Source organism: Aspergillus chevalieri, chromosome 1, assembly GCF_016861735.1.
Source record: "Aspergillus chevalieri M1 DNA, chromosome 1, nearly complete sequence".
Taxonomy (NCBI): domain Eukaryota; kingdom Fungi; phylum Ascomycota; class Eurotiomycetes; order Eurotiales; family Aspergillaceae; genus Aspergillus; species Aspergillus chevalieri.
The window spans coordinates 3,430,521-3,453,603 of NC_057362.1; the positions used below are offsets into that span (position 1 = coordinate 3,430,521).

General features: G+C 48.8%; 8 protein-coding genes across 8 annotated transcripts; 4 read left to right on the top strand and 4 right to left on the bottom strand.

Moving 5' to 3' along the window:
- Positions 1-131: 131 nt before the first annotated feature.
- ACHE_11174S (uncharacterized protein) lies at positions 132-1,496 on the top strand (the record flags this gene model as incomplete). The annotated part of the gene is made up of 3 exons (XM_043275714.1): positions 132-228; positions 286-1,142; positions 1,194-1,496. The coding sequence occupies 3 exons, from the start codon at positions 132-134 to the stop codon at positions 1,494-1,496; spliced, it is 1,257 nt and encodes a 418-aa protein (XP_043132294.1).
- Positions 1,497-3,891: 2,395 nt separating this feature from the next.
- On the bottom strand, positions 3,892-6,096 carry MNS1 (glycoside hydrolase family 47 protein; the record flags this gene model as incomplete). The annotated part of the gene is made up of 3 exons (XM_043275715.1): positions 3,892-4,835; positions 4,892-5,533; positions 5,589-6,096. 3 exons carry the CDS (start codon positions 6,094-6,096, stop codon positions 3,892-3,894), a joined length of 2,094 nt encoding a protein of 697 aa, XP_043132295.1.
- Positions 6,097-6,803: 707 nt separating this feature from the next.
- Positions 6,804-8,195, bottom strand: rpt4 (proteasome regulatory particle base subunit RPT4; the record flags this gene model as incomplete). The annotated part of the gene is made up of 4 exons (XM_043275716.1): positions 6,804-6,924; positions 6,986-7,442; positions 7,507-7,893; positions 7,988-8,195. The coding sequence occupies 4 exons, from the start codon at positions 8,193-8,195 to the stop codon at positions 6,804-6,806; spliced, it is 1,173 nt and encodes a 390-aa protein (XP_043132296.1).
- Positions 8,196-10,589: 2,394 nt separating this feature from the next.
- ACHE_11177A (uncharacterized protein) lies at positions 10,590-11,048 on the bottom strand (the record flags this gene model as incomplete). Its single annotated transcript, XM_043275717.1, has 1 exon — positions 10,590-11,048. The coding sequence occupies one exon, from the start codon at positions 11,046-11,048 to the stop codon at positions 10,590-10,592; it is 459 nt and encodes a 152-aa protein (XP_043132297.1).
- Positions 11,049-12,738: 1,690 nt separating this feature from the next.
- On the top strand, positions 12,739-14,300 carry aspf22 (enolase acuN; the record flags this gene model as incomplete). Its single annotated transcript, XM_043275718.1, has 5 exons — positions 12,739-12,862; positions 12,928-12,984; positions 13,046-13,385; positions 13,451-13,891; positions 13,946-14,300. 5 exons carry the CDS (start codon positions 12,739-12,741, stop codon positions 14,298-14,300), a joined length of 1,317 nt encoding a protein of 438 aa, XP_043132298.1.
- Positions 14,301-14,751: 451 nt separating this feature from the next.
- On the top strand, positions 14,752-15,751 carry HCR1 (eukaryotic translation initiation factor 3 subunit J; the record flags this gene model as incomplete). The annotated part of the gene is made up of 3 exons (XM_043275719.1): positions 14,752-14,770; positions 14,863-14,942; positions 15,011-15,751. 3 exons carry the CDS (start codon positions 14,752-14,754, stop codon positions 15,749-15,751), a joined length of 840 nt encoding a protein of 279 aa, XP_043132299.1.
- Positions 15,752-16,293: 542 nt separating this feature from the next.
- ACHE_11180A (14-3-3 adaptor artA-like protein) lies at positions 16,294-17,336 on the bottom strand (the record flags this gene model as incomplete). The annotated part of the gene is made up of 5 exons (XM_043275721.1): positions 16,294-16,647; positions 16,702-16,789; positions 16,853-17,127; positions 17,251-17,262; positions 17,319-17,336. The coding sequence occupies 5 exons, from the start codon at positions 17,334-17,336 to the stop codon at positions 16,294-16,296; spliced, it is 747 nt and encodes a 248-aa protein (XP_043132300.1).
- Positions 17,337-19,826: 2,490 nt separating this feature from the next.
- ACHE_11181S (calcium-transporting ATPase) lies at positions 19,827-23,011 on the top strand (the record flags this gene model as incomplete). The annotated part of the gene is made up of 3 exons (XM_043275722.1): positions 19,827-19,944; positions 20,060-20,217; positions 20,294-23,011. The coding sequence occupies 3 exons, from the start codon at positions 19,827-19,829 to the stop codon at positions 23,009-23,011; spliced, it is 2,994 nt and encodes a 997-aa protein (XP_043132301.1).
- Positions 23,012-23,083: the final 72 nt, after the last annotated feature.

A 23,083-nucleotide genomic window follows, 5' to 3' on the forward strand; every position in this document is an offset into this window, starting at 1 on the left:
CTGTTTCTGGTCACGTGGTATATTAACGCGCTAGTAGTAGTAGTGTCCGAGTCTGTTGGTGGTTAAATTGGACAACCAACGACGACGGCTTTTCAATCAAAGAACACGTTGAGACCTGATGGTCCATTTTTATGCCCAATATGGATCCTGCTACTTTCATAGATCCCCAATTGACTCTTCCGGACCATCTTGTTATCGACAATATCCTTGACGATGCCAACCTTCAAGGCATGCATGTTCCCCTGCCCGAGTTCTTAATGCAGTAAGCGGCTAACATACATTAAGGTGCCGTGTCTGGACGAGACAAGCTCACAACCCAGGAGACAATCCAAAAGTTGGAAGACCTCAATGATATCTCACATCCTAGCTTCGATCCCACCGTATTCCAATCATGGGACATGTCTGTGCTCCAAGCAAGACTGCCTTCTGTTGTGCAAAAATATGTACTCCAACCATACATTAGCTGGGCTCAAGGCATTGTACGCTTCAAGACTGATGTGGTCATGTTGACCCATCTCATTTTGTATTTCACGACCCTGGTACCCAGCGCTCTTCTGCTGCACTACCACTTCTCGTGGACTCATGGCATTTTGCATTGGATCCTCCAGCTCTGGTATTGTGGAGCTTTTACGTTGATGAAGCATCAGCACATCCATATGAACGGAGTCTTGTCGCCTAAATATTACCTGTTCGACGTGCTCTTTCCCTACTTGTTGGACCCTCTTCTCGGACACACATGGAATTCTTACTACTACCATCACATCAAGCACCATCATGTCGAGGGTAACGGTCCCAATGATTTGAGTACGACTATGTGGTATGATCGTGACAGTGTCTTTGACTTCTCTTGTTATGTCGGCCGGTTCTTCTTCCTGATATGGTTCGACCTTCCACTATACTTCGCGAGAAAAGGGCAGACCAAGCATGCCGCCAGGGCTGCCTTCTGGGAACTGAGCAATTATACAATGATTTATCTACTCTACAACTATGGCAACTCTCGTGCAACGCTCTTCACGTTAATCCTCCCACTGACGGTCATGCGAGTAGGTCTCATGGTGGGGAACTGGGGCCAGCATGCCTTCATCGATCCGAAGGATCCTTACTCGGACTTCCTCTCCAGTATTACATTGATTGATGTTCCAGTAAGTCGCTTGATTCAATAAGACTCGTAATCTTACACTGATTCCATATAGAGCAATCGTTTCTCGTTCAACGATGGCTACCATACTTCGCATCACTTGAATCCCCATCGACACTGGAGAGGCCACCCAGTGGCCTTTACCAAACAGAAGGGTCGCTACGCAGAAGAGGGGGCTTTGGTATTCCGCAACATTGACTACATATTCATCACCGTTAAGCTGTTGCAGAAGGATTACATGCATCTGGCCAAATGTCTGGTTCCAATGGGCAATCAAATCAACATGACCCTTGAGGAACGAGTGCAGATGTTGCAGGCTCGGACACGTCGATTCCAGTCCGATAAGAAGAAAGAGTAAATTCATTCGGTCCGGAGTTTTGCTGTTATCGTTTGCTTCGCCGCGCAGCTTTCCATCAAGAGAACTCGGATGGCATTCCCAATCAGATCCATCCTCTTCAAAGAATATCCAGAATGGATCTTCTTTTTTCTTTTGTTCGTGAGCTCATATATCGTATAGATGACCGCATAAAGCCGTTCCTCAAGAAAATGACTGAAGACTGAATGTGGAGGCAGCTACGAAACGTTATAGCTAGCGGCTTAGCGAGGAATGAGACATTCAAGTCACCAGGATATATATAGTTAGAGAATTTTTTTTTGGAAAATCTTTGCTATACAGAAATGTTTAATATCTAGTATATCAAGCTACATTATCTTCCCTCCTCGCACGCAGTCATCCGAAAATAAGCCTGCTTAGCCAGATCCCGATACTTCTGCAGAAAGGGAAAATTGATTACCAGTTCATGAGAAATTTGCGCGATATCTGTTAGTAACGAGATTGAAATACAATTTCCTTTTTTTTTTCTGATTCCCGGCATTTGAATATGCTTATGTCTTGTTTTGGCACACTCTCTGAGCCGTTAGCTATCTTCATCGAAATTCACTATTTCGCGTTATAAATTCGAAAGGCTCGGATATCGACCTCGGGCACCGAGCGGAACTCATCATCTCAGTGCAATTTGCCCGTTGATCATTCGACAATATAGCTGTTGGTGCTACTATTTCTCTTGGATGTCAATTATTCCTGAAAACGATACTTTTGGTGCTTCTTTTCCCATGTATTGGCTTTCTCCCTGGGTCTATTTCCGTCAAGAATAGTCTCGCCCTTTACGTATCCGTGCCAGGATATGTGCGTGCATTTCGCATGCTAGTTGACCCTTCATGCGAAGGATGATGTGGTTTCCAAGGTAATCCTTGCAACGTATCTGTCGTTCGACTGTTTCCTTCGGAACTGAATTCGCAACTCAATGCCATCAGCAATGCAGCTCCATGGGTTTCAACTAAAACCTCTGCACACATCCCATATTGGGATTGCGGATAGGTAAATGTGATCTTTACTTGTGGTCCGGTATGCCAATTTGACAATGACTTGTCCTCTTACTTGGATATAATGGCTGATAAACCCTGCATCTGATCACCTTCAACCAAATATTGCATCGCTGGTTCACCTCAACCCGCGTACGCAAAATATGGTATAGGGTAAATAGTGGATTATTCCCAGATACCGCGGCTGATAGATGCTGTGACTTCAAAGGAGCTCGCTTCTTCAAGAATCTCGTGCAAATGTTCTGTTTGCAAATAGTACAATCCAATGGGTAATGGGCCCTGTGAGACGTCGGGCATTTTGATGGAGACATGATCGACAAATATGTGATCTTCTGTCGCAACATCCTCGACTTATTACGGAGCAAATTGAGCGTCGTATGGACACCTAAATCACTCCTCCATTCTCAGAACGCGTTCTTAAAACCTGGTATTCCGAGGCGCAGGAGTAAATTTCGCTGTGACGAACATCATAAATACAGATGGTCTTAATGTCAACTCAGATACGCCAGCCGCCAGTTGTCCTGTTTTAATAGATCTGATTCCCGCTTTTCCCCACGCTATGTACCAAGTTTTGCTTTCACCACTTTAGATGCAAATGGCACTATGTGAAATGCCTTGTGATGTGCGGTCCCAGCAACAATGCTCTAAGCGTAAGGGCTTCATCTGATATTTATAGACAGCACATTTCCCCCGGGAGCATATGCACACCAGATCGTGTCTGGATGTTGTCCAGCCCAGAATGAATGGCATTTGTCCCATACTGCTGTACCGGCTGTTTGCTTGTACCGCACAACTACTTCAAAAGCTTTGATATCAATGTTGGCATATTCATGTTTTATACCCAGCGCGTCTGACGTTGTATGGCATTTCAGTGGTATGGCTTTATCTCGGTTCTTTTGTGTTCTGGGAATTCCGTTAGCAATTGCTAATTTGCTTCTCAGAACCTCGACTTACCAACGGGCTTTGACTGTGCCTTCTCGGTTGAAACTATGTAGCGGTCTCTTCTCGAGGTTTTTGTGGGTAGGGTACGTATTCTTCGTAAAAGTAGAGCCTCCTTTGTATGCTATTAGCTGGTTTAACAAGATATAGTTCTAGATCAAAGCAGATAGAATTCATAGCGCGCCATAAGAACAACATTTTTAGGTGGTTGATGGGTTGTTCCGAGTTGATGAGAATCGAAGGTGAAGTTTGATTCTGAGAAGAGACGGAGAGATGGAGTTGAAACTCAGAGGAAGGCTTTGCGGAACTCACTTATTCATTCACCAGTGAAGAAACGGGTACAAGGTAAAAGTTATATGTATTATTTTAAGCAAATGGACAATCTTATATACATCCCATGGACAAATTCTTTTTGAACATATAAACACAATTCACCGCTCCTGTCGCTTCCACCCAGTCCTCAACTCCCCACTAGGCTGGAACCGCGGGAACGGATGCGCTTCGGTGTTAAACACATGGTCCTCGAGAGGAATGAACTCTCTATCTGAGAATAAGAGATAGAAGTACTTGAGTGTCTCCGACAACCAGCATCCCTCCATGTTATCTCGTCGAAGGGGAGGGACGATATTCGCATTGTCCAGCGATGTGAATCCCACAATACGTCCCGACGATGGCGATGACGATGCAGTGCCATCGCTGCGTTTGTGTTGAGAAGTAAAGCGGTAGTGGTTGTCGTATTCGACTACTGGAGTATGCTTCATGAAGGACTTGAATATCTCCCATCCCCACTCCCGGTAGGTTTCGTCTCCAGTAATTCGGTAGATGTAGAAAAGTGATTCGATTGTCTCTGGTCGTTGCAGATTATACAGTTCCATGTTCTGGAGCTGGATGTCCGCTCGCCAACCCGATTGTGACTTGTCTTCCGTATCGAGCGACTGGGATACCGACTTCAGAGGCAATGAAGGAGGGTACATATCGGTCATTGTCTTTGGAGGTTGGTCCGTTGCGAAAGATGCAATCTCCGGCGCTAATCCCGTCTTTGTGGTCAAGTACGTTGCCCAGCATGTCTTCATGAGTTCTTGAGCCAGCAGCATCTCCTCGTCTTGTCGTCGTGACCATTCTGGAGATTTCTTCGCGTCAGACAATGGCAAACCCCCCGTCACTCCCAGAGCTATTGTTCCCGGAAGGAAGCACGTCGGGTGATCCATTTTGGGAATTAACGAGCCACGAAGTCCGTCCGGTCGTTCGCCCAATATTGTCAGTTGTGCCTGTTGACTGTACGTGACAAGATGCTTGCGAATGCCCATCAAAGACTGGTCCCACATGTCCTTGTAGATGAGCTCCGATGTTTGCAGGTACTGCTTGATGAGATATTCTGTACGAAGTACAATTAGTCAAAGAACTAAATGAAAGTAACAAACGAGGACGTACCATAATATGAATCTCCCCGGTTTCCCACACTGATACTTTCACCTCGGAATTTGCCATCTGGGTGAATGTAGGCCGGTACCAGACCATCTTCCACCTTCTGGTTGTCAACAACTTGCATCACTTTCTCTGCCACCTGCCAGTATTCCGACTCGCCTGTCAACTTAGCAAGGTACTTGAACTCAAGCTGCAACGCAGTCGCCTCCGCTGTCGAAGAAGCTCCGCCGTTGAGCTGTGACACCACACCCTCCGATGTGTTGAGATTCACTCCCGCAAATGGCACGCCGGACTGAGAATCAAACGCTCCCAGCAACCGATCCGCGAGGTCCGCCGCCTTCTCGATATACAAGTCCTCTCCAGGCGAGCCAGTATCGTCATCAGAGATTGGGGCTAGATTCGGGTATTTTGTTGATATGTAGTGCGCTGACAAGAGACCGCCCAAGATGCGAATGGTCGTCTCGAACGTGTTCACCTGACTATCTTGGTCATAGTGCAGCGAGTTCTGAATCCAGTCGCGTGCGTGCTGAACTCGCGATGTGAGGTTCATTATCATCATCGTATCCAGTGCATCGACGATGATATACCCCAATCCACCCGGGATCATATGTGTTCCCTTTTTGGCAATCGGCGAAAACTCGTCGAAGCCTAAACCAACGTCAATACCCATCCAGCCAAGATACCACTGTTTAAAGAAACTCACCCCATCCATACTTTTCATACCCATCCCAGCTCACAATAAACGCATCTCTAACCCTCTCCCTCCGGGCATCCCAATCGACATTCTTCTGCTTCCCACTCTTGTCTGATCCCTCCTTCTCCAAACCTTGCACCCACTCCCAAAGCTCCGCTCCCTTTGCTGAATCAGGCGTCTTGACTCTGCCATTCCATGTCGGCCCAGACAAACAATACCACAGGACCATCAAGATAAAGAGAGCTATCCCACCGTATAGAGCCTTGCGCCGTCTACTCCTCGGCCCCGTGCGCTTGGGAGCGAAGTATGGCTTGTCTTTGTACAGCGGGAGGGTTGCGCGATTGTTATTGAGGAATGGGCTTAGGCGGTTTGGGCTCGGTAGGCCGGTGGGCTGTCCTGAGAGACCGTAACCTGGTAATCTGCCATTAGGACTGCGGCTCGCTGCGCGCCAGTAGTTGTCGCCGTAGGGGTGTTGGGAGGGGAAGGAGGGAGTCGCCTGAGGGAATGAGTAGGACATTGTTGCTGCTGTCGTTGTATCTCTTGTTGCTTCGTGCTCTCGTCCCTCTAGAAAGAAAGAATCGCAATAAGTACTCCACGTTCTTTGCAATCAATGATGCCGGTCGTGAATCATGTGCATCGTTTTCGAATTTCCGGAAGATCGCAGACAAGTTCGGATCGTTTTCTTTTTAGATTCCACAAAGCAAAACTGTCGGCGATTCTAGAATACTGGGACCAGACTCGGGATGGGTACTTGACCAACCAATGCGACATCCGAGATAACCACTCACAAGCCGTCCAGTCTCTGGAACGACCAGTCCCTCTCCTTCCAGGTGGGAATATGGAGAAAAGAAAATGAATATTAACGAGGCCTGGACTGCTGTGGCCAACTGTCTCGAACCTCCGCGGAGAGGGATCGGAGGCTCTTGGCATTAGTTGCAGATCTACGGACGGCAGAGGGAATGCTACATAGTAGGAGTGGTAACACCAGAACCAACTGATACTGATAAGAATTTGACGATATCATAGATCATACATTGGGGATGATTTCCACGTGTAGAAAATGCTACCAACCAGCAGATCTACTGTGCAACTCTACGATGGCTTGGATATCAATGCTGGTTATGTTCGGTTTGACATTAACATTTTTCAGTGATATATGATAGAGATACTAGGACATGATCATTTGTAAGAAGAACGAAGGCATGCAATAAAGATAATGCCGATCTACAGCTTCTGGTACTCCAGTTTCCCTTCCAACTTCTTTGCTTCAGCGACCTTGCGGACGGCTCTGTTGAAGTCGTCCTGGCTGATCGCCTCCCGATAGTCTTTGATCGCAAACAAGCCACTGTATCCAACGTTAATTTAAACCAGTTCATATAGATAGCAGTAGGGAACAATGGACATACGCTTCTGTAACGACGTTGCGAAGATCGGCTCCGTTGAGTCCGTCACTCATCTTCACAACACTTTCAAAGTCAATGTCGCCTTCCATCTTGGTCGAGCTGGCATGAATCTTCAAAATCTCCAGACGGCCGACCTCGTTGGGCAGCGGAATCTCAATTTTCCGGTCCAGACGACCCGCACGCAGAAGAGCAGGGTCAAGAGTATCGGGTCGGTTGGTGGCCATAATGATCTTGGTCTTTCCCAGATAGTCGAAACCATCCAACTGGTTCAGAAGTTCCATCAGTGTTCGTTGAATTTCACGGTCTGCAGAGGTACCCTCCGAGAATCGTCTACCACCGATAGCGTCGATTTCGTCCATGAAGATAATACAAGGCTCGTGTTCCTTGGCATAACCGAACATTTCTCTTATTAACCGTGCGGATTCACCAATATACTTGTCGACGATAGCGGAAGACACGACTATTTGAGACATAATATGTTAGCAACCAACATATTCTTTTTGGGACAGACAGAGTGAGCATACCCTTCAGGAAGTTGGTCTCCAACGAACTTGCCACTGCCCGCGCCAACAATGTCTTTCCGGTTCCTGGCGGCCCATAGAGTAGTACACCCTTAGGTGACTTGATACCTACTCTCTGGAAGAGTTCAGGGTTCTTCAAAGGCAGTTCAATCACTTCTCGCAGCTCTCTGATCTGATCGTTCAAGCCACCGATTCCTGCAAAGTTGATTTGGCCTGGGTCCTCCAGAGACATGTTGTACACCATCGGGTCAACCTCGCGCGGCAGCATGCGCATAATCGTAAGTGTTGTCATATCGAGAGCGACACGGGTTCCTTGTCTGAGCTTGGCCTTGTCGACCTTGGAACGGCAACCGACGACATAACGGGGTCCGGATGATGCCTTGACGATAACTGAATGGACCGTTAGCCATGCACGTAACTTATAGCAAAAACAGCAGCCTGAAAAGAAACTTCAAGAATGATATCACCAAGACGATAAACATACATCGTTCCTCATCCAGTTGCTTCAACACTTCTCCGATGATCTGGCCAACACTTTGCAGGGCTTTGATGTTCTCTTCAGAAACGTCAAACTCCCTCTGCAAATCCTTGATACCTAGACGGAGCGTCTTGAGTTTCGCCTCCCATTCGCGGAGCTCTAGTAAACTCTTCTTGTAGTCTTCGAGTGCTTGGTTTCTCTCCGGATCAGCCATGGTGGAGGTAGGTAGGGACGGTTTAGGCGGAAGACAAAAACAAAAAGATATAGTTGAATTACAGCCCAAGCTGGTTGAAGGATGGCGTTGGTTGAGCTGATAGAAGGGTAGAAATACGGGGTATCGTTTGGGTGTATCTGTGACTATCAACTGCGACAAGCTGGATAGCTGTCGAGGAGCTCACGGCCGCGCCCAATGAAGTCACCTGATCCATGGATGAGGTATCACGTGTTAATGCCTGGATACTAAGGCAATAAAGTAGTTAAATTAACAGTAATCCACAAGCGGGCCGGCCACACAAGCGAGCCGGCCACCCAACGCGAAGCGCGTCAGTTAATTAGACTCTAATTATTCAACCACCCACCATGCCACCAACTCGCTCTCGAAGCTCTAGGAATTTAATAGAGCAAGAGGGTAGGATCTTATCAGCTATCCAGGTTATTAAAAAGAACGAAATTCCTTCTATACGCGAAGCAGCACGTCGGTTCAATGTGCCTCGTACAACTCTCCAAGATCGATTACACGGCCACCAAAACCGAGGCGAAGCGCGTGCCAATAACCATAAATTGACACAAACAGAAGAGGAAACGCTTAAAAAATGGATACTCTCAATGGATTCCCGTGGAGCAGCCCCCCGACCTGCTATTGTACGAGAAATGGCGGATCTACTACTTGCTACGCGTGGATCTACCCCGGTTCAGACAGTGGGCGAGAATTGGGTCTTCAACTATGTAAAAAGGCACCCGGAGCTTGCAACCCGATTCTCAAGGCACTATAATTACGAGCGTGCTGAGTGTGAAGACCCAATAATCATCCATCAGTGGTTTGATTGCGTGCAACGTACGATACTTCAATATGGCATCGACCCTGATGATATCTATAATTTTGATGAGATTGGCTTTGCAATGGGTTTGACTGCTACTGCAAAAGTAGTAACAAGGTCTGAATACTATAGTCGGCGATCACTTTTACAACCTGGAAATCGTGAATGGGTTACATCCATTGAGTGTACAAATGCCTCGGGGTGGGCCTTGCCTCCATGTATTATATTCAAAGGCGAGGTCTTTACTGAGGCTTGGTTTGATGACCTCCCGGGTGATTGGCGCTTTGAAGTTAGCCCAAATGGATGGACTTCTGATGAAATCAGACTTCGGTGGCTTCAAAAGCTCTTTATTCCATCAACCATGACTCGTACGAAACGGAAACATCGACTCTTGATCCTCGACGGCCATGGTAGTCATTTGACACCGAAATTTGATGAAATTTGCAGCCAAAATGATATCATCCCAATCTGTATGCCTGCACATTCATCACATCTTTTACAACCACTTGATATCGGCTGTTTTGCGGTGTTAAAGCGATCATATTGCCGGCTTGTTGAAACCAAAATGCGTCTTGGGATCAACCATATCGACAAGTTAGACTTCCTTGAGGCTTACCCACACGCACGATTCGAAGCATTCAAACCTGAGACGATCAGAAATAGCTTTGCAGCAGCTAGTTTAGTACCGTTCGACCCTGACAGAGTGCTTTTCAAAGCTAAATATCCATCTTTGTGCACCAACCCCCCCGGTAAGCCGGGGTAGCGAATCAAGCCGCAATTTCACACCAAAAATTCCTCAGACCCTTAAGCAACTACGTCGACAAGCTTCATCAATTAAAACACTACTTAGAAAGCGCTCACGAAGCCCACCAAACCCAACAGATCGTGCACTTGATCAGCTAGCGAAAGGCTGCCAACTTGCGATACAAGGCGCTACAATTTTAGCAAAGGAAAACGACGACTCACGAAGCCCACCAAGCCCAACAGATCGTGCACTTGATCAGCTAGTAAAAATCTGCCAACTTGCAATACAAAACGCTATAATTTCAGCAAAGGAAAGCAACGAATTACGCGCTGCCAATGAGAAGCAGAAGCAAAAGCACATGCGGCCTAAAAGGCAGATACCTTGTGATGACGGCCTCTCAGTTTCAGAGGCTCATGAGCTGATTAAGGCCCCGATTGAGGCCCCGATAGCTCCAGCAACCTCCCGGCCGAGACAGCCTTCGCCACCTTTACAGCCACGTACGAGAGCTTTGCCGAAGTGTGGTTTATGTGAAAATCAGGGACATAGAAGAAATGCATGTCCGGATAGATGTAATTAGCTAGTTTTCTTAATTAAATGGTGTTTTGGTTGGAATAAATGCAGTTAAATACTGCATATGGGGGGCTGGCCCGCTCGCTTACCAAATACGTTAGTTATTTCATCAAATCGAGGCGTTAAATGGCTTCCATGGTCATCAAGAATCAGGAGGCAGTGTTTTCCAGTCATTCGACCATTTGTAGCTGGAATGAAGGTCTTTTGAAGCCATCGTAGTCCAATCTGATCGGTTGTCCATCCATTATCACTGACTTCAATCCTCCAGTCCTCCAGTCCTTTGGCAAGCCCTCATCTTGATACCATCTTTCCATATGGACCTTCCCTTTGAAGATAAGCATGGTGGTAGACCCCATCTTGTAGAGTTAATACACTCAATAGATGTGACCCATTCCCGAATTCCTGGCTGAACAATAAAGGGCTGGCCAATCATCTCAGCTCTAGTAACCACCTTGGCAGTAGCTACTAGACCCATTGCATATCCTGTCTCATCAACAAAATTGTAGATATCTTCAAGCGCGATCCCATGTTGCATGATAGTAATTTGCACCCGATCAAACCATTCTTTGATGATTTGAGGGTCTTCATACTTAGCACGCTGATTATTATAAGGTCGAGAGAACCGGGTTCTAGCTCTGATAAAGTTTGTGGCCCAATTAACACCAACAGTCTTGATATTGGTATCTCCATGCTTGGAAAGCAGAATATTGGCCATATCTTGAACATGAGCCGGTCAGGGAGTTGCTCCACGTCGATCCTATAAAGAATCTATTGTGCAAGTGATTGCTTTTCATTTTTGGGTCAGTTTATGGCCGTTGCCACATTGCTCAGCGCGATAAGAACTGCCTTTTAATCGATCACGTAGAGTTGTACGAGCTATATTGTAGAGACGTGCAGCTTCACGGATATTGGTGATTTCCTTTTTCTGAATGATTGACATAGCAAGTAGGATCATCCCCTCTTGTTCAATTGAATTTTTTGACTTAGGAGGCATTTTTGATGGTATAGTGATTATTTGAATTGAATGCGCGTTGAAATGTGGGAGGTGGGCGGCTCGCTTGTGGATTACGTTAGAAGGTTCGAGCAGTGGAATTCTGCTGGTTAGTACCGCCTGCTGCATGTGTATCGGGGTACCTATACCTCTTATGCCAGTCTCGATCATCTCGATATAAGAGGGAACGTCCCGATTGGTCATGGGCTGTACTGGACTAGTATTGAAGGCTAGCAGATCATTTTACGTGTGTGCTGTCCAGTGCGGAGTTATTCAATCTATCCTCAAGGTGATGCGGATAGTCGACCAGCAAGTGAAAGCAAGGCCTGAAGAACCGTTCTCTGTCCTTCATTCTTACTACATGCATGGTGCCTTGGAGACAGCAATTACATAGGAAGCGCTGTTAGCTTTGTGGCAGGCAGGAGATACCGAGAGCGATTCGGCTATGACAGGCATTGGAATGCCTGTCGTTGATGCACAGAACTGCCAATTGCTGCTTGAAGCGATCAAGGAGCAGAGTCTAGAACTAAGTATCTCTACGGAGGGACTGTACTCTTGGTTTATGTACTGTGCTGGCCATAGATGGAGCAAGTAAACGCAGTATAGCAACAATGAGCCGGATACTCACACGTGATGGACCGGAGCATATCCTCCATCCGGGTCATTACACAATAGCATTCTCGAGTCTACTCAGAGTAAAGGTAGCAAGGTACTCTAGGAGCATAAACACATACTTCCGCCTCAGCCCGAGGGACTCCGGAAGATCTCGCTGGAGAGAATGACGGCAGACGGTCTAAAGGACAGAGAGCCCCACCACCGCCTTGGAAAGATTCGGAGAACGCTGGATGAGCTCAAGTGTTTTGCCGAGCGAGTTATTATTTATTATATTAGCATTGTTTCCCTCATCTTGGTTCTTTTTCCTCTTTCCCCCAGTTTCCTCACTACAACTGAAACTATCCAAGTCAGGTGAGTTGCTTATGTTGCTGATCCCGTGACTACCCCACCATCCCACCCCCCTCCTTATCACTATCGCGATGATGACAACGATAAATGATGATGGGATGGCAATGACATTGATGGTGATTTGACGAGTTATCATGCTTATTTTGGGGGACATATTCACTATGATCTCTCCACCATTATTACTCTGTTATCCACCATAATTGTCCACTCCCATCAATTAATCCCGTCATCTTTCTAATCCTTCCCAATCCGTGTTTCTCTTGTTTTCTACACCAATTCATTTTTGGGTCATCGGTGAACACAGCTTCGGCCGCCTTGGTTGGTCCACACCGAAACATCAAACACATATTATTATATTCCTATATCACCGTCTCTCCGCCCTCATCTCTTTTTCTATTCTTCTTCTTTACTCCAACTGACTGAATATTTCCTCAAACTCAGTACATTTATCATGCCTATCTCCAAGGTTCACGCTCGTTCCATCTACGACTCGCGTGGTAACCCCACCGTCGAGGTCGACATTGTTACCGAGACCGGCCTTCACCGCGCCATTGTCCCCTCTGGTGCCTCTACTGGTTAGTACTCGGTTGAGAGGACCTGAAGAAGGGAAGAAGAGAGCGTTTATACTGACGGTTCACAGGCCAGCACGAGGCTCACGAGCTCCGTGACGGTGACAAGGCCAAGTGGCTCGGAAAGGGTGAGTGACGAAAATCCCTGGCTTGAGAAACCGTACGGAGCTGACGGATTTCATTGAATAGGTGTCACCAAGGCCGTCGCCAACGTCAACGAGAAGATCGGACCTGCGATCATCAAGGAGAACCTCGATGTTAAGGACCAGTCCAAGGTTGACGAGTTCCTGAACAAGCTCGACGGCTCGACCAACAAGCAGTCCCTTGGTGCCAACGCCATCCTCGGTGTCAGCTTGGCCGTTGCCAAGGCTGGTGCTGCTGAGAAGGGTGTCCCTCTCTACGCTCACATCTCCGACCTCGCCGGTACCAAGAAGCCCTATGTCCTCCCCGTCCCCTTCCAGAACGTCCTGAACGGTGGTTCCCACGCTGGTGGCCGCCTTGCCTTCCAGGAGTTCATGATTGTCCCTTCGTATGTGGCCCCCCGAAGCAGATGTTGAGATTCCAAAAAGTTTCGTGCAGCTGACTGAACACAAGTGCTGCTCCCTCTTTCTCCGAGGCCCTCCGCCAGGGTGCTGAGGTCTACCACAAACTCAAGTCTCTCGCCAAGAAGAAGTACGGCCAGTCCGCTGGTAACGTTGGTGACGAGGGTGGTGTGGCCCCCGACATTCAGACTGCCGAGGAGGCTCTCGACCTGATCACCGAAGCCATTGAGCAGGCCGGCTACACCGGCCAGGTCAAGATTGCCCTTGATGTTGCCTCCAGCGAGTTCTACAAGACCGACGCCAAGAAGTACGACTTGGACTTCAAGAACCCCGACAGCGACCCCTCCAAGTGGCTCACCTACGAGCAGCTTGCCGACCTCTACAAGTCGCTTGCTAGCAAGTATCCCATTGTCAGCATCGAGGACCCCTTCGCTGAGGACGACTGGGAGGCCTGGAGCTACTTCTACAAGACCTCTGACTTCCAGATTGTTGGGTATGCTCACCCGATTCTCACGAAACCATATAGTCGAGACTAATGTACTTCTAGTGACGACCTGACTGTCACCAACCCCCTCCGTATCAAGAAGGCCATTGATCTCAAGTCTTGCAACGCCCTCCTCCTCAAGGTCAACCAGATTGGTTCCCTCACCGAGTCGATCCAGGCCGCCAAGGACTCCTACACTGATGGCTGGGGTGTCATGGTCTCTCACCGCTCCGGTGAGACTGAGGACGTCACCATCGCGGACATTGCTGTCGGTCTCCGCTCTGGCCAGATCAAGACCGGTGCTCCCTGCCGCTCTGAGCGTCTTGCCAAGCTCAACCAGATCCTTCGTATCGAGGAGGAGCTTGGCTCCAACGCCGTCTACGCTGGTGAGAAGTTCCGCAGCGCCGTTAACCTGTAAATGCTTGCTTCGGGAAGACTCAAGTAAGATGAACGCCGTCCGAGCTGGTGCATGAACCGAAACACCATTGGACACCACAGCCATGGAGGCTAGTCCTCGTGGTTATAAAACAGTTATGATGACGAATTGAGCCAATTTACGCAAGATAGTTAGCACATAATGAATGCCATCTATTCTGGTGACTTATTCCCTGCTCTACAGTAGTACATAGTACTTGTACTGTAGTCTTCGAGATGGTCCTCCGTAATCGGAATAACCATGCGGCGAATGAGTCACGTGTGCGACAGCCCCACTAGGTCCTTATTCCTGTATCAACTTTGCCCACATAAAAATCCCACGGCATTGTCCTCGCCAACCCCAGGTCCTTAGACGGATACTGCCTCTGTTGTTGGATTGAGTCTCGTCCATTTCTTAGAACCGAGGAATTTCTTTCTTATTTTTATTGCCCAAGATGCCGCCGTCGAAGTGGGGTATGTATAGATCGAGAAGAATTTACTGATCCTACTGATCCAATCTCGTGCTTGATCATTTCGTGCAGGAAGAAAAACTAACGATTCTACAGACGACGACGAAGAGAGCACTTCCCCCCCTCCCCCGGTGCTCCCCCGCCGCAGCAAGTTTGACGACGAGGAAGAGGAGGAGGTACATACTCCTTGCCCTCAACCCAACAAAGCAGAAACCCCCAGACTAACCATTGAAACAACGAATAGGTCCTCGACTCCTGGGACGCGGCCGAAGACAGCGACGTCGAGCGTGAAAAAGCCGCCAAGGCCGCCGAAGTCAAAGCCAAAGCCGAAGCCGAAGCCGCCGCAAACAAGAAATCCAAGAACCAACGGATAGAAGAGCACAAGCAGATTCGGCGGAAAAAGGCCGAGGAGGAGGAAGCCAACGCGGAGTCCGATGAGGACGAGGCCTCGCGTCGGGAACGCCTGCGCCGCACGGAGAAGGACTCTGATCTGGCGCACGCGGAGGACCTGTTCGGTGGTGGTGGTGCGGTTGATATCGGGGATGTGGATATGCAGCGGATGAAGAACCGGAGTGCGGCGCCTAAGGCGGTTGTTATTTCGGATTCGGCGGATCCGACGAATGCGATTGATCTGTCCGCGATGCCGTTGTTCAAGCCTACTTCGAAGGACCAGTTTGCCAAGGTTACTTCGACCATTGGGCCATTGTTGACGGCACACTCCAAGAAGCCGCACTATGCCCTCTGGGCGCAGGACTTCGCGAAGCAGCTGGTCAAGGATCTGCCCTCTGGCGAGATCAAGAAGATTGCCAGTGCCTTGACGACTGCTAGTAACGAGAAGATGCGCGAGGAGCGTGCAGCTGACAAGGGAACCAAGAAGTCGAAGGCCGCGAAGACCAAGGTGTCCCTGGCGGCCTCCAGGGACGACAAGCTTGATTCCAACTACGATAACTATGATGACGGGCTGGGTGACGATGATTTCATGTGATTTGATTGCCATCCTTTCTTCTATGATGATGCTATATCTATTTCCTGTCTACTGGAATGGATAGTTTTTGCTCTTTTTGCTTGATATTCATAGCCAGAACCATCCATACACACGCATATACACATATTACTCCTTTCCAAATATCATGTACTACCGTAGACGATGATAAAGCATTACTTTCAATTCACGAGGGTCAGGGAGAGTATGGAATATAACAGATTAAAATACGGGAAGATGAAGCACATTGGTACCCTGCTGAGCTGGGAAAGAGAGTGAACGAAAGAAATATTAACTCCATTCAGCCCCTTTCCTCGCCTCCAAATATCAAACTCCTTCGGCCGACCGAACAAAGTGGAAAAAGATAGTGTATGTATGCGCCAGTTTCGAATTTGCCATGCAGCTACCAGCAAGTCCTTCACCCACAAAAAAATTCACTTCGAAGGATCTCGAAAGTCCAAATAGACGAACGCTTGAGGACACAACACGGGCTTTTTGCTATAACAAAGAAAAACGAACCTCCAACTTATCTGGACTTATCTGGCTTAGGATTCGGGAGCAGCAGGCTTGGACTCCTCACCCTTGTCCTCAGGAGCCGGAGCGGACTCCTCCTCGGGCTTGTCCTCCTTGGCGCCAGCCTCGCCCTCGTTGCCGTCAGACGACGTCCACAAGGTCAGGTTGTCACGCAAGAGCTGCATGATCAGGGTGCTGTCACGGTAGCTCTCTTCGGAGAGGGAGTCGAGCTCAGCAATGGCGTCATCGAACGCCTGCTTGGCAAGGTGGCAAGCACGGTCGGGCGAGTTCAGAATCTCGTAGTAGAAAACGGAGAAGTTGAGGGCGAGTCCAAGACGGATAGGGTGGGTTGGGGTGAGTTCGGTCTGAGCGACATCGGTAGCGTTCTGATCGATCTGGTCAGTATTGCCTTTGGAGGTCCATTACCACAAGGGACATACCTTGTAAGCCTCGTGGGCGGCGGTAGCAGCCTCCTTACGCTGGCCGCCAGAAGCGAACTCAGCAAGGTAACGGTGGTAGTCACCCTTCCTGTTCATCAGGTTAACCTAGGTTCCAACCATGTTGTCCTTTGGACGACCCAATCCTGCTTACATCTTGTAGTAGAAGACCTTGGACTCGCCAGTCTCGGCCTTGGGAATGAGGGCCTGGTCCAGAACGTCGAGGACATCCCCGCAGACGCGCTCGAGTTCCTTCTCGATCTTCAGGCGGTAGTCACGGATGATGCCAACGTGCTGCTCAGAACCCTTGGACTCCTCCTTCTGTTCGATGGAGGAGATGATACGCCAAGAGGCACGGCGGGTGCCGACAACGTTCTTGTACGCAACGGACAGAAGGTTACGCTCATCGACGGTAAGTTCGCCTCCAATCTGATGCGGGAGGTTAGTCAGGGGATGGGACGCGATCCGGTTAAATAGGAGAAATAAGGATTAGGGGAGGGGGGGTAGACGAGACGGAGCGATGTATTGATGCAGAGTTCAAGAAAGACATACGTTGGCAACTTCCTGTGTCACGGTTAGCAATCATGTTGGACCAGACAGAAAAGGAGTGGACAACTAACCTTCATGTAGGTGACCATTTCTGTCAATCGACACAAGTGATTAGCATATATAGGCCCCTAAAATCATCCATAATGTAATTGTTCTCTCATCTTACCATCGTAACGCTCGGCCTGCTCGCAGAGCCTTGCGAGGAAAGTCTTGCTGGAAGACGAAGTCGTTGTCAGTATGATTGTGTCATCTGCGGCTGATGCTCGAATGTTTACCTATCACGCTGCACAGAAAACAACAAGTCAGCACATAGTTCTTTATACCAAAAAGCGAAAGGGACGAAGAAGGAAAAGAGAGAGGTTGTTATAGACATGCACCCCTCCCCCTCCTTCATTGACGTCGCGACAGCGGTAACCACGACCACTGTCGAGGGGCTGTTGGGCCAGAACATACCTCAGAAACCATGGTGACTGATTAAAACGGAGGGAAGAGATTAAAGGGGGAGAAAGACACGGATATTGGAACACAGGCAGAAAGAAGAACAGAAATGAAGATGAAGAGAGAAGAGACAGTGAGAGAGAGGAAGAGAGAGGATGAAGATCAACTCACTTTGGGGGGGGAGAGCGGAAATCGAGAGAGCGAGAATCAGCGATGAGGCTAGTTTGTCCTGTTTGTACCATGTTTATTCCTCAGGCATAAATATATCTTCACTTACATTTCCCCTATTTCTTCTCTCTGCCACCTTTATCCCTGAGATTGCTTTTCTCATATACTATTCTAATAATACAAAGGGATTCAGTTGTCAACTGCTCCTAGAACAGGTCAGAAGGCGTTGGACTCCACCTTCAATGTCCGTGGTTTGGCCAATATACTGTGGCATTCAGGAAGTATCGAACTTAAGATTCTCTGGACCTAACACTTCAAAATACTTGATATACTGCAGTTTAGTGATTAGTATACGATATATACGGTCTGACTGGTGATGAAAAGGGTATTCACCCACATTCTGCGGCGGGCAGGACTACTCTCCGTACAGCCTGCGGTTTTCCTACATTTTGCATTATCCAAAGAATAATGGATTAGCACTATGCATCATGCAGCTCTTTTATCCTCGCATTAGCCGCTAGGTTTGTGCGGTAGTGTCCGTAATGTTTGCAGAAAGCCCCAACCCTGGAGCTTGGACTCCCCCAGCAAATGCTACTTTGAGTGCAGTGGAAGCCGACGATATCTCACATCGGCTGAATCACAGCCTTCGAAGAGGCACAATGGAAAAGCAAATTCCATTGCGGAAAGTAACTCTTCCCACCGGAGACGTCGACATTACAAATCCTTCGCAGACAACTGTATATTAGAACTACCAACCCTTTCACAGACGACAGCGTGTGAACGGGATAGATTATTAAGTGAGTAGGTCCCATGGCAAGAGACAGTATATTCGGCTGGAAAAGGCTTCCTTGGAAAATATGATACTCTATCATTCTATCACGAGATGGTCCTCGCGGTGTGCCCCTCTTACATCAATATTCCAAGGCCCCAAGGGCAGAGGGGAAACAGCATGATAAGGATGAAAGCATCCGCATATCCGTATATCCGTGCTTGAAGTTGCCTATTTTTTTTTTTTTTATCTATGTACTCTCTGAAGGGTGGAAGTGTAAGTTCTAGCCGGTAACATTTCAGGGTGTATGTTTTCTTCTAAATTGACTTGGTTATTGAGCGGTTGACAGTTTGGCTCTGAAGAAAGCCTAACTCTAGAAAATACGTCGTATGGAGCATGTCTAGCAAGCACCGGACATAAGGCTGATTTCGGGTGAATTAAAACGAGAAACTGGCGAATGGAGCCTTGTCTTGTCCCTCCTTAGTCAGACCGAATGGGTCTCCGAGCAAGGCACCATTATTTCCAGAGTCGAGTGGAGAGCAGAGTACGAACATCGTCATTTAATGGCCTCATGAAAGAAGTCGAAAATCTTCCTTTCTAGTCAAAGAACCGAAGACAAAGGAAGTCATCTGTAGACCACGTTATATACAGATCGTATATGTACATTGTCCAAAATGGGAAGTAGACAACATCCGTCGGTGTGACTACGGAGTATGCGGCGCGATAGTCACCAATATCATAGCGTTCCTCGACTGGTACTAACCATGCAAACCATAATCCTCGTAGAGACACGCTACGTACCAGACCCAGCCCTGCAGGGCTGTTTCTGACCCTAGAGACTCATGGTTGGGTCCAACTAACTTGCATCATGGTGTTTGAATGAACCAAACAAACCAATTATGACCTTTTTCTCTAATGACCCAATCCCCCCGGTCTGGAGTCAAGTAATATTCCACAGGTCATCTTAATCTTGTATAATTCATTGGCGCTGGGTGGTTTTTCTTTTCTAGATCCTTCCGGTGCTGCACCGACATACTGTACCTACTAACTTTCCCCTTCGGCCACTTGGCCGTTCATCGCCCTCTTGTCCTCACTTTCTCTCTCTTCCCTTCCTCTCACTCTTCCTCTCACAATCATTTTCTGATTCCCACACTTTCTACTTCCTTTTTCTTTTTCTCATTTTCCTCCGGCTCGTGTAGCCGAAATGGAGAATTCCTTTCTCTATTCTTCAGCCGAAGTGCTGAAGCACTTTGGTGCTTCGGAGAGCTCCGGTTTATCGCAAAATCAAGTTACTGAGGCTAAGAAGAAATATGGTCTCAATGGTGAGTTTCTGTCGATTTTGTTTGAAAGAATCAGTAGAAAAGAACAAAGCCAGAAAATTGGTTTAAAAACAATGCGCTGAAGCTCAAATTCTGACTACGTGTTTCCTACCGTTAGCTCTGGCCGAAGATCCCCCGACCCCTCTATGGGAGCTTGTTTTAGAACAATTCAAAGACCAGCTGGTCTTGATTCTTTTGGGCTCCGCGGCTATATCCTTTGTTCTGGCTTTGTTCGAAGAAGGCGACGATTGGACAGCGTTTGTCGACCCTGTTGTGGTACGTCTCTTATCGCGCGCCTGTGCTATCCTTCCGCGGGGAATATTGTGCTAATTCTCTCCCTGTGTATCTGCAGATTCTTACGATCCTTATCCTCAATGCGGTAGTCGGCGTGACCCAGGAAAGCAGCGCGGAGAAGGCCATTGCGGCTCTCCAGGAATACTCAGCGAACGAGGCTAAAGTGATTCGGGACGGTACCGTTCAGCGCATCAAGGCGGAGGATCTGGTTCCCGGAGATATTGTCCAAGTGGCCGTTGGTGACCGTGTGCCCGCAGATTGCCGGTTGCTCACAATTCACAGCAACGGGTTCCGCGTCGACCAGGCCATTCTGACGGGTGAAAGCGAGAGTGTGTCCAAGGACACTCGCGCGGTCACGGACAAGCAAGCGGTCAAGCAGGATCAGACAAACTTGATTTTCTCGGGCACAACTATCGTCAATGGTAATGCCAATGCTATCGTTGTTCTCACTGGTGGCTCGACGGCCATTGGTGATATCCACGAGAGCATTACCTCCCAGATTTCGGAGCCCACCCCGCTGAAGCAGAAGCTCAACGATTTCGGTGACATGCTGGCCAAGGTCATTACTGTGATCTGTGTGCTTGTCTGGGTAATTAACATCGAGCACTTCAACGATCCGGCCTTCGGTGGCTGGACGAAGGGAGCCATCTACTACCTCAAGATTGCTGTCTCGCTGGGTGTGGCCGCTATCCCCGAAGGTCTGGCAGTGGTCATTACTACTTGCCTAGCTTTGGGTACCCGGAAAATGGCCCAGAAGAACGCCGTGGTCCGGTCTCTTCCATCTGTGGAAACTCTGGGTAGCTGCAGTGTCATCTGCTCGGACAAGACGGGAACTCTGACTACCAACCAAATGAGTGTCGAGAAGGTGGTGTACTTGAACTCGCTTGGCGCCGTGGAGGAAATCGACGTGGAAGGTACAACGTTTGCGCCATTGGGTCAGCTCTCGCGCAATGGCCAGGCCTTGAATCAGCTTGCCGTCTCCTCTTCGACTGTTCGCCAAATGACTGAAGTCATGGCTCTCTGCAACGGATCAACTCTGGCGTACGACACGAAGAGCGGTGCATTCTCCTGCATTGGTGAGCCTACTGAGGGAGCTCTGCGCGCCTTGGTCGAAAAGATCGGCACTGATGACCGAACCACCAACGAAACACTTCTCCGCCTGCCAGGTTCTCAGCGACTGCACACTGCGAGCTCGTATTACGGACAGCGTCTTCCCCTCAAAGCCACCTATGAATTCTCTCGGGACCGCAAGAGCATGTCGGTTTTGGTCGGCGATGGCTCGCAACAGAAGCTTCTTGTCAAGGGTGCCTCGGAATCGATTCTGGAACGCTGCTCGCACATTGTTCTGGGCGAGAACGCATCTCGTGTGAGCCTTACGAAAGATCACGCGAACAGATTGTCGCAGCAAGTGGTGGAATACGGCAACCGGGGTCTCCGTGTGATGGCGTTGGCCAGCGTCGAGGTGGGTGCAAACCCTCTCCTACATAAGGCCCAAAGCTCGGAAGACTACGCGAAATTGGAACAGAACATGACTTTGCTTGGCCTCGTCTGCATGCTTGACCCTCCGCGGGTGGAAGTTTCGGATTCAATCAAGAAGTGCCGTGAAGCTGGCATTCGGGTCATCGTCATCACTGGAGACAGTCCCAACACTGCTGAGTCCATTTGTCGCCAGATTGGTGTTTTTGAAGCGGACGAAGACTTGACAGGCAAGAGCTTCACCGGTCGCCAGTTCGATAGCCTTTCGGAGAGTGAGCAGCTCGAGGCCGTTAAGACAGCGTCTCTGTTCTCGCGCACTGAGCCCAGCCACAAGTCCAAACTGGTCGATCTCCTGCAGTCTCTCAACCACGTGGTTGCGATGACTGGTGACGGTGTCAACGATGCTCCCGCCCTGAAAAAATCGGACATTGGCGTGGCTATGGGCACTGGAACTGACGTGGCCAAATTGGCTGCCGACATGGTGCTGGCTGATGACAACTTTGCAACCATCACTGTGGCGGTCGAGGAGGGCCGGTCCATCTACAGTAACACGCAACAGTTCATTCGCTACTTGATCTCGTCGAACATCGGTGAAGTCGTGTCTATCTTCTTGACCGCCGCTCTGGGAATGCCAGAAGCCTTGATCCCTGTGCAGCTCCTGTGGGTGAACCTGGTTACCGATGGTTTGCCAGCTACCGCTCTGTCTTTCAACCCCCCTGACCACGATGTGATGCGTCGCGCTCCCCGCAAGCGTGACGAGCGTCTGGTTGGCGGCTGGCTTATGTTCCGGTACATGGTTATTGGCACTTATGTCGGTGCTGCTACTGTGTTTGGCTACGCTTGGTGGTTCCTCTACAACCCGGAGGGGCCGCAGATCTCGTTCTGGCAGTTGGCGCACTTCCACAAGTGCTCGTCTGAGTTCCCGGAGATCGGATGTGCGATGTTCTCAAACGAGATGTCCAAGTCGGCCTCGACCGTGTCACTGTCCATCTTAGTTGTTATTGAGATGCTGAACGCCATGAACGGTCTATCATCAAGCGAGTCGCTGCTTACCTTCCCTCTGTGGAAGAACATGATGCTCGTGTATGCGGTCATCATGTCCATGGCACTGCACTTTGCCATCCTCTACATTCCTTTCTTGCAGGGGCTGTTTTCCATCCTGCCGCTGAACGTGATTGAGTGGAAGGCTGTGCTGGCTATCAGTGCACCTGTCATTGTTATCGACGAGGCTCTCAAGTTTGCCGAGCGTCGTCTCTATACCCTGCCTGTCAAGGCTTCTTCGAAGCCCAAGAAGGCATAAGTTATGATTCGATGATGGGAATAGGGTTGGGTGCTTCGTTTTGTTTCTTTGTTTCCTTGCTTTTGCTTCTCC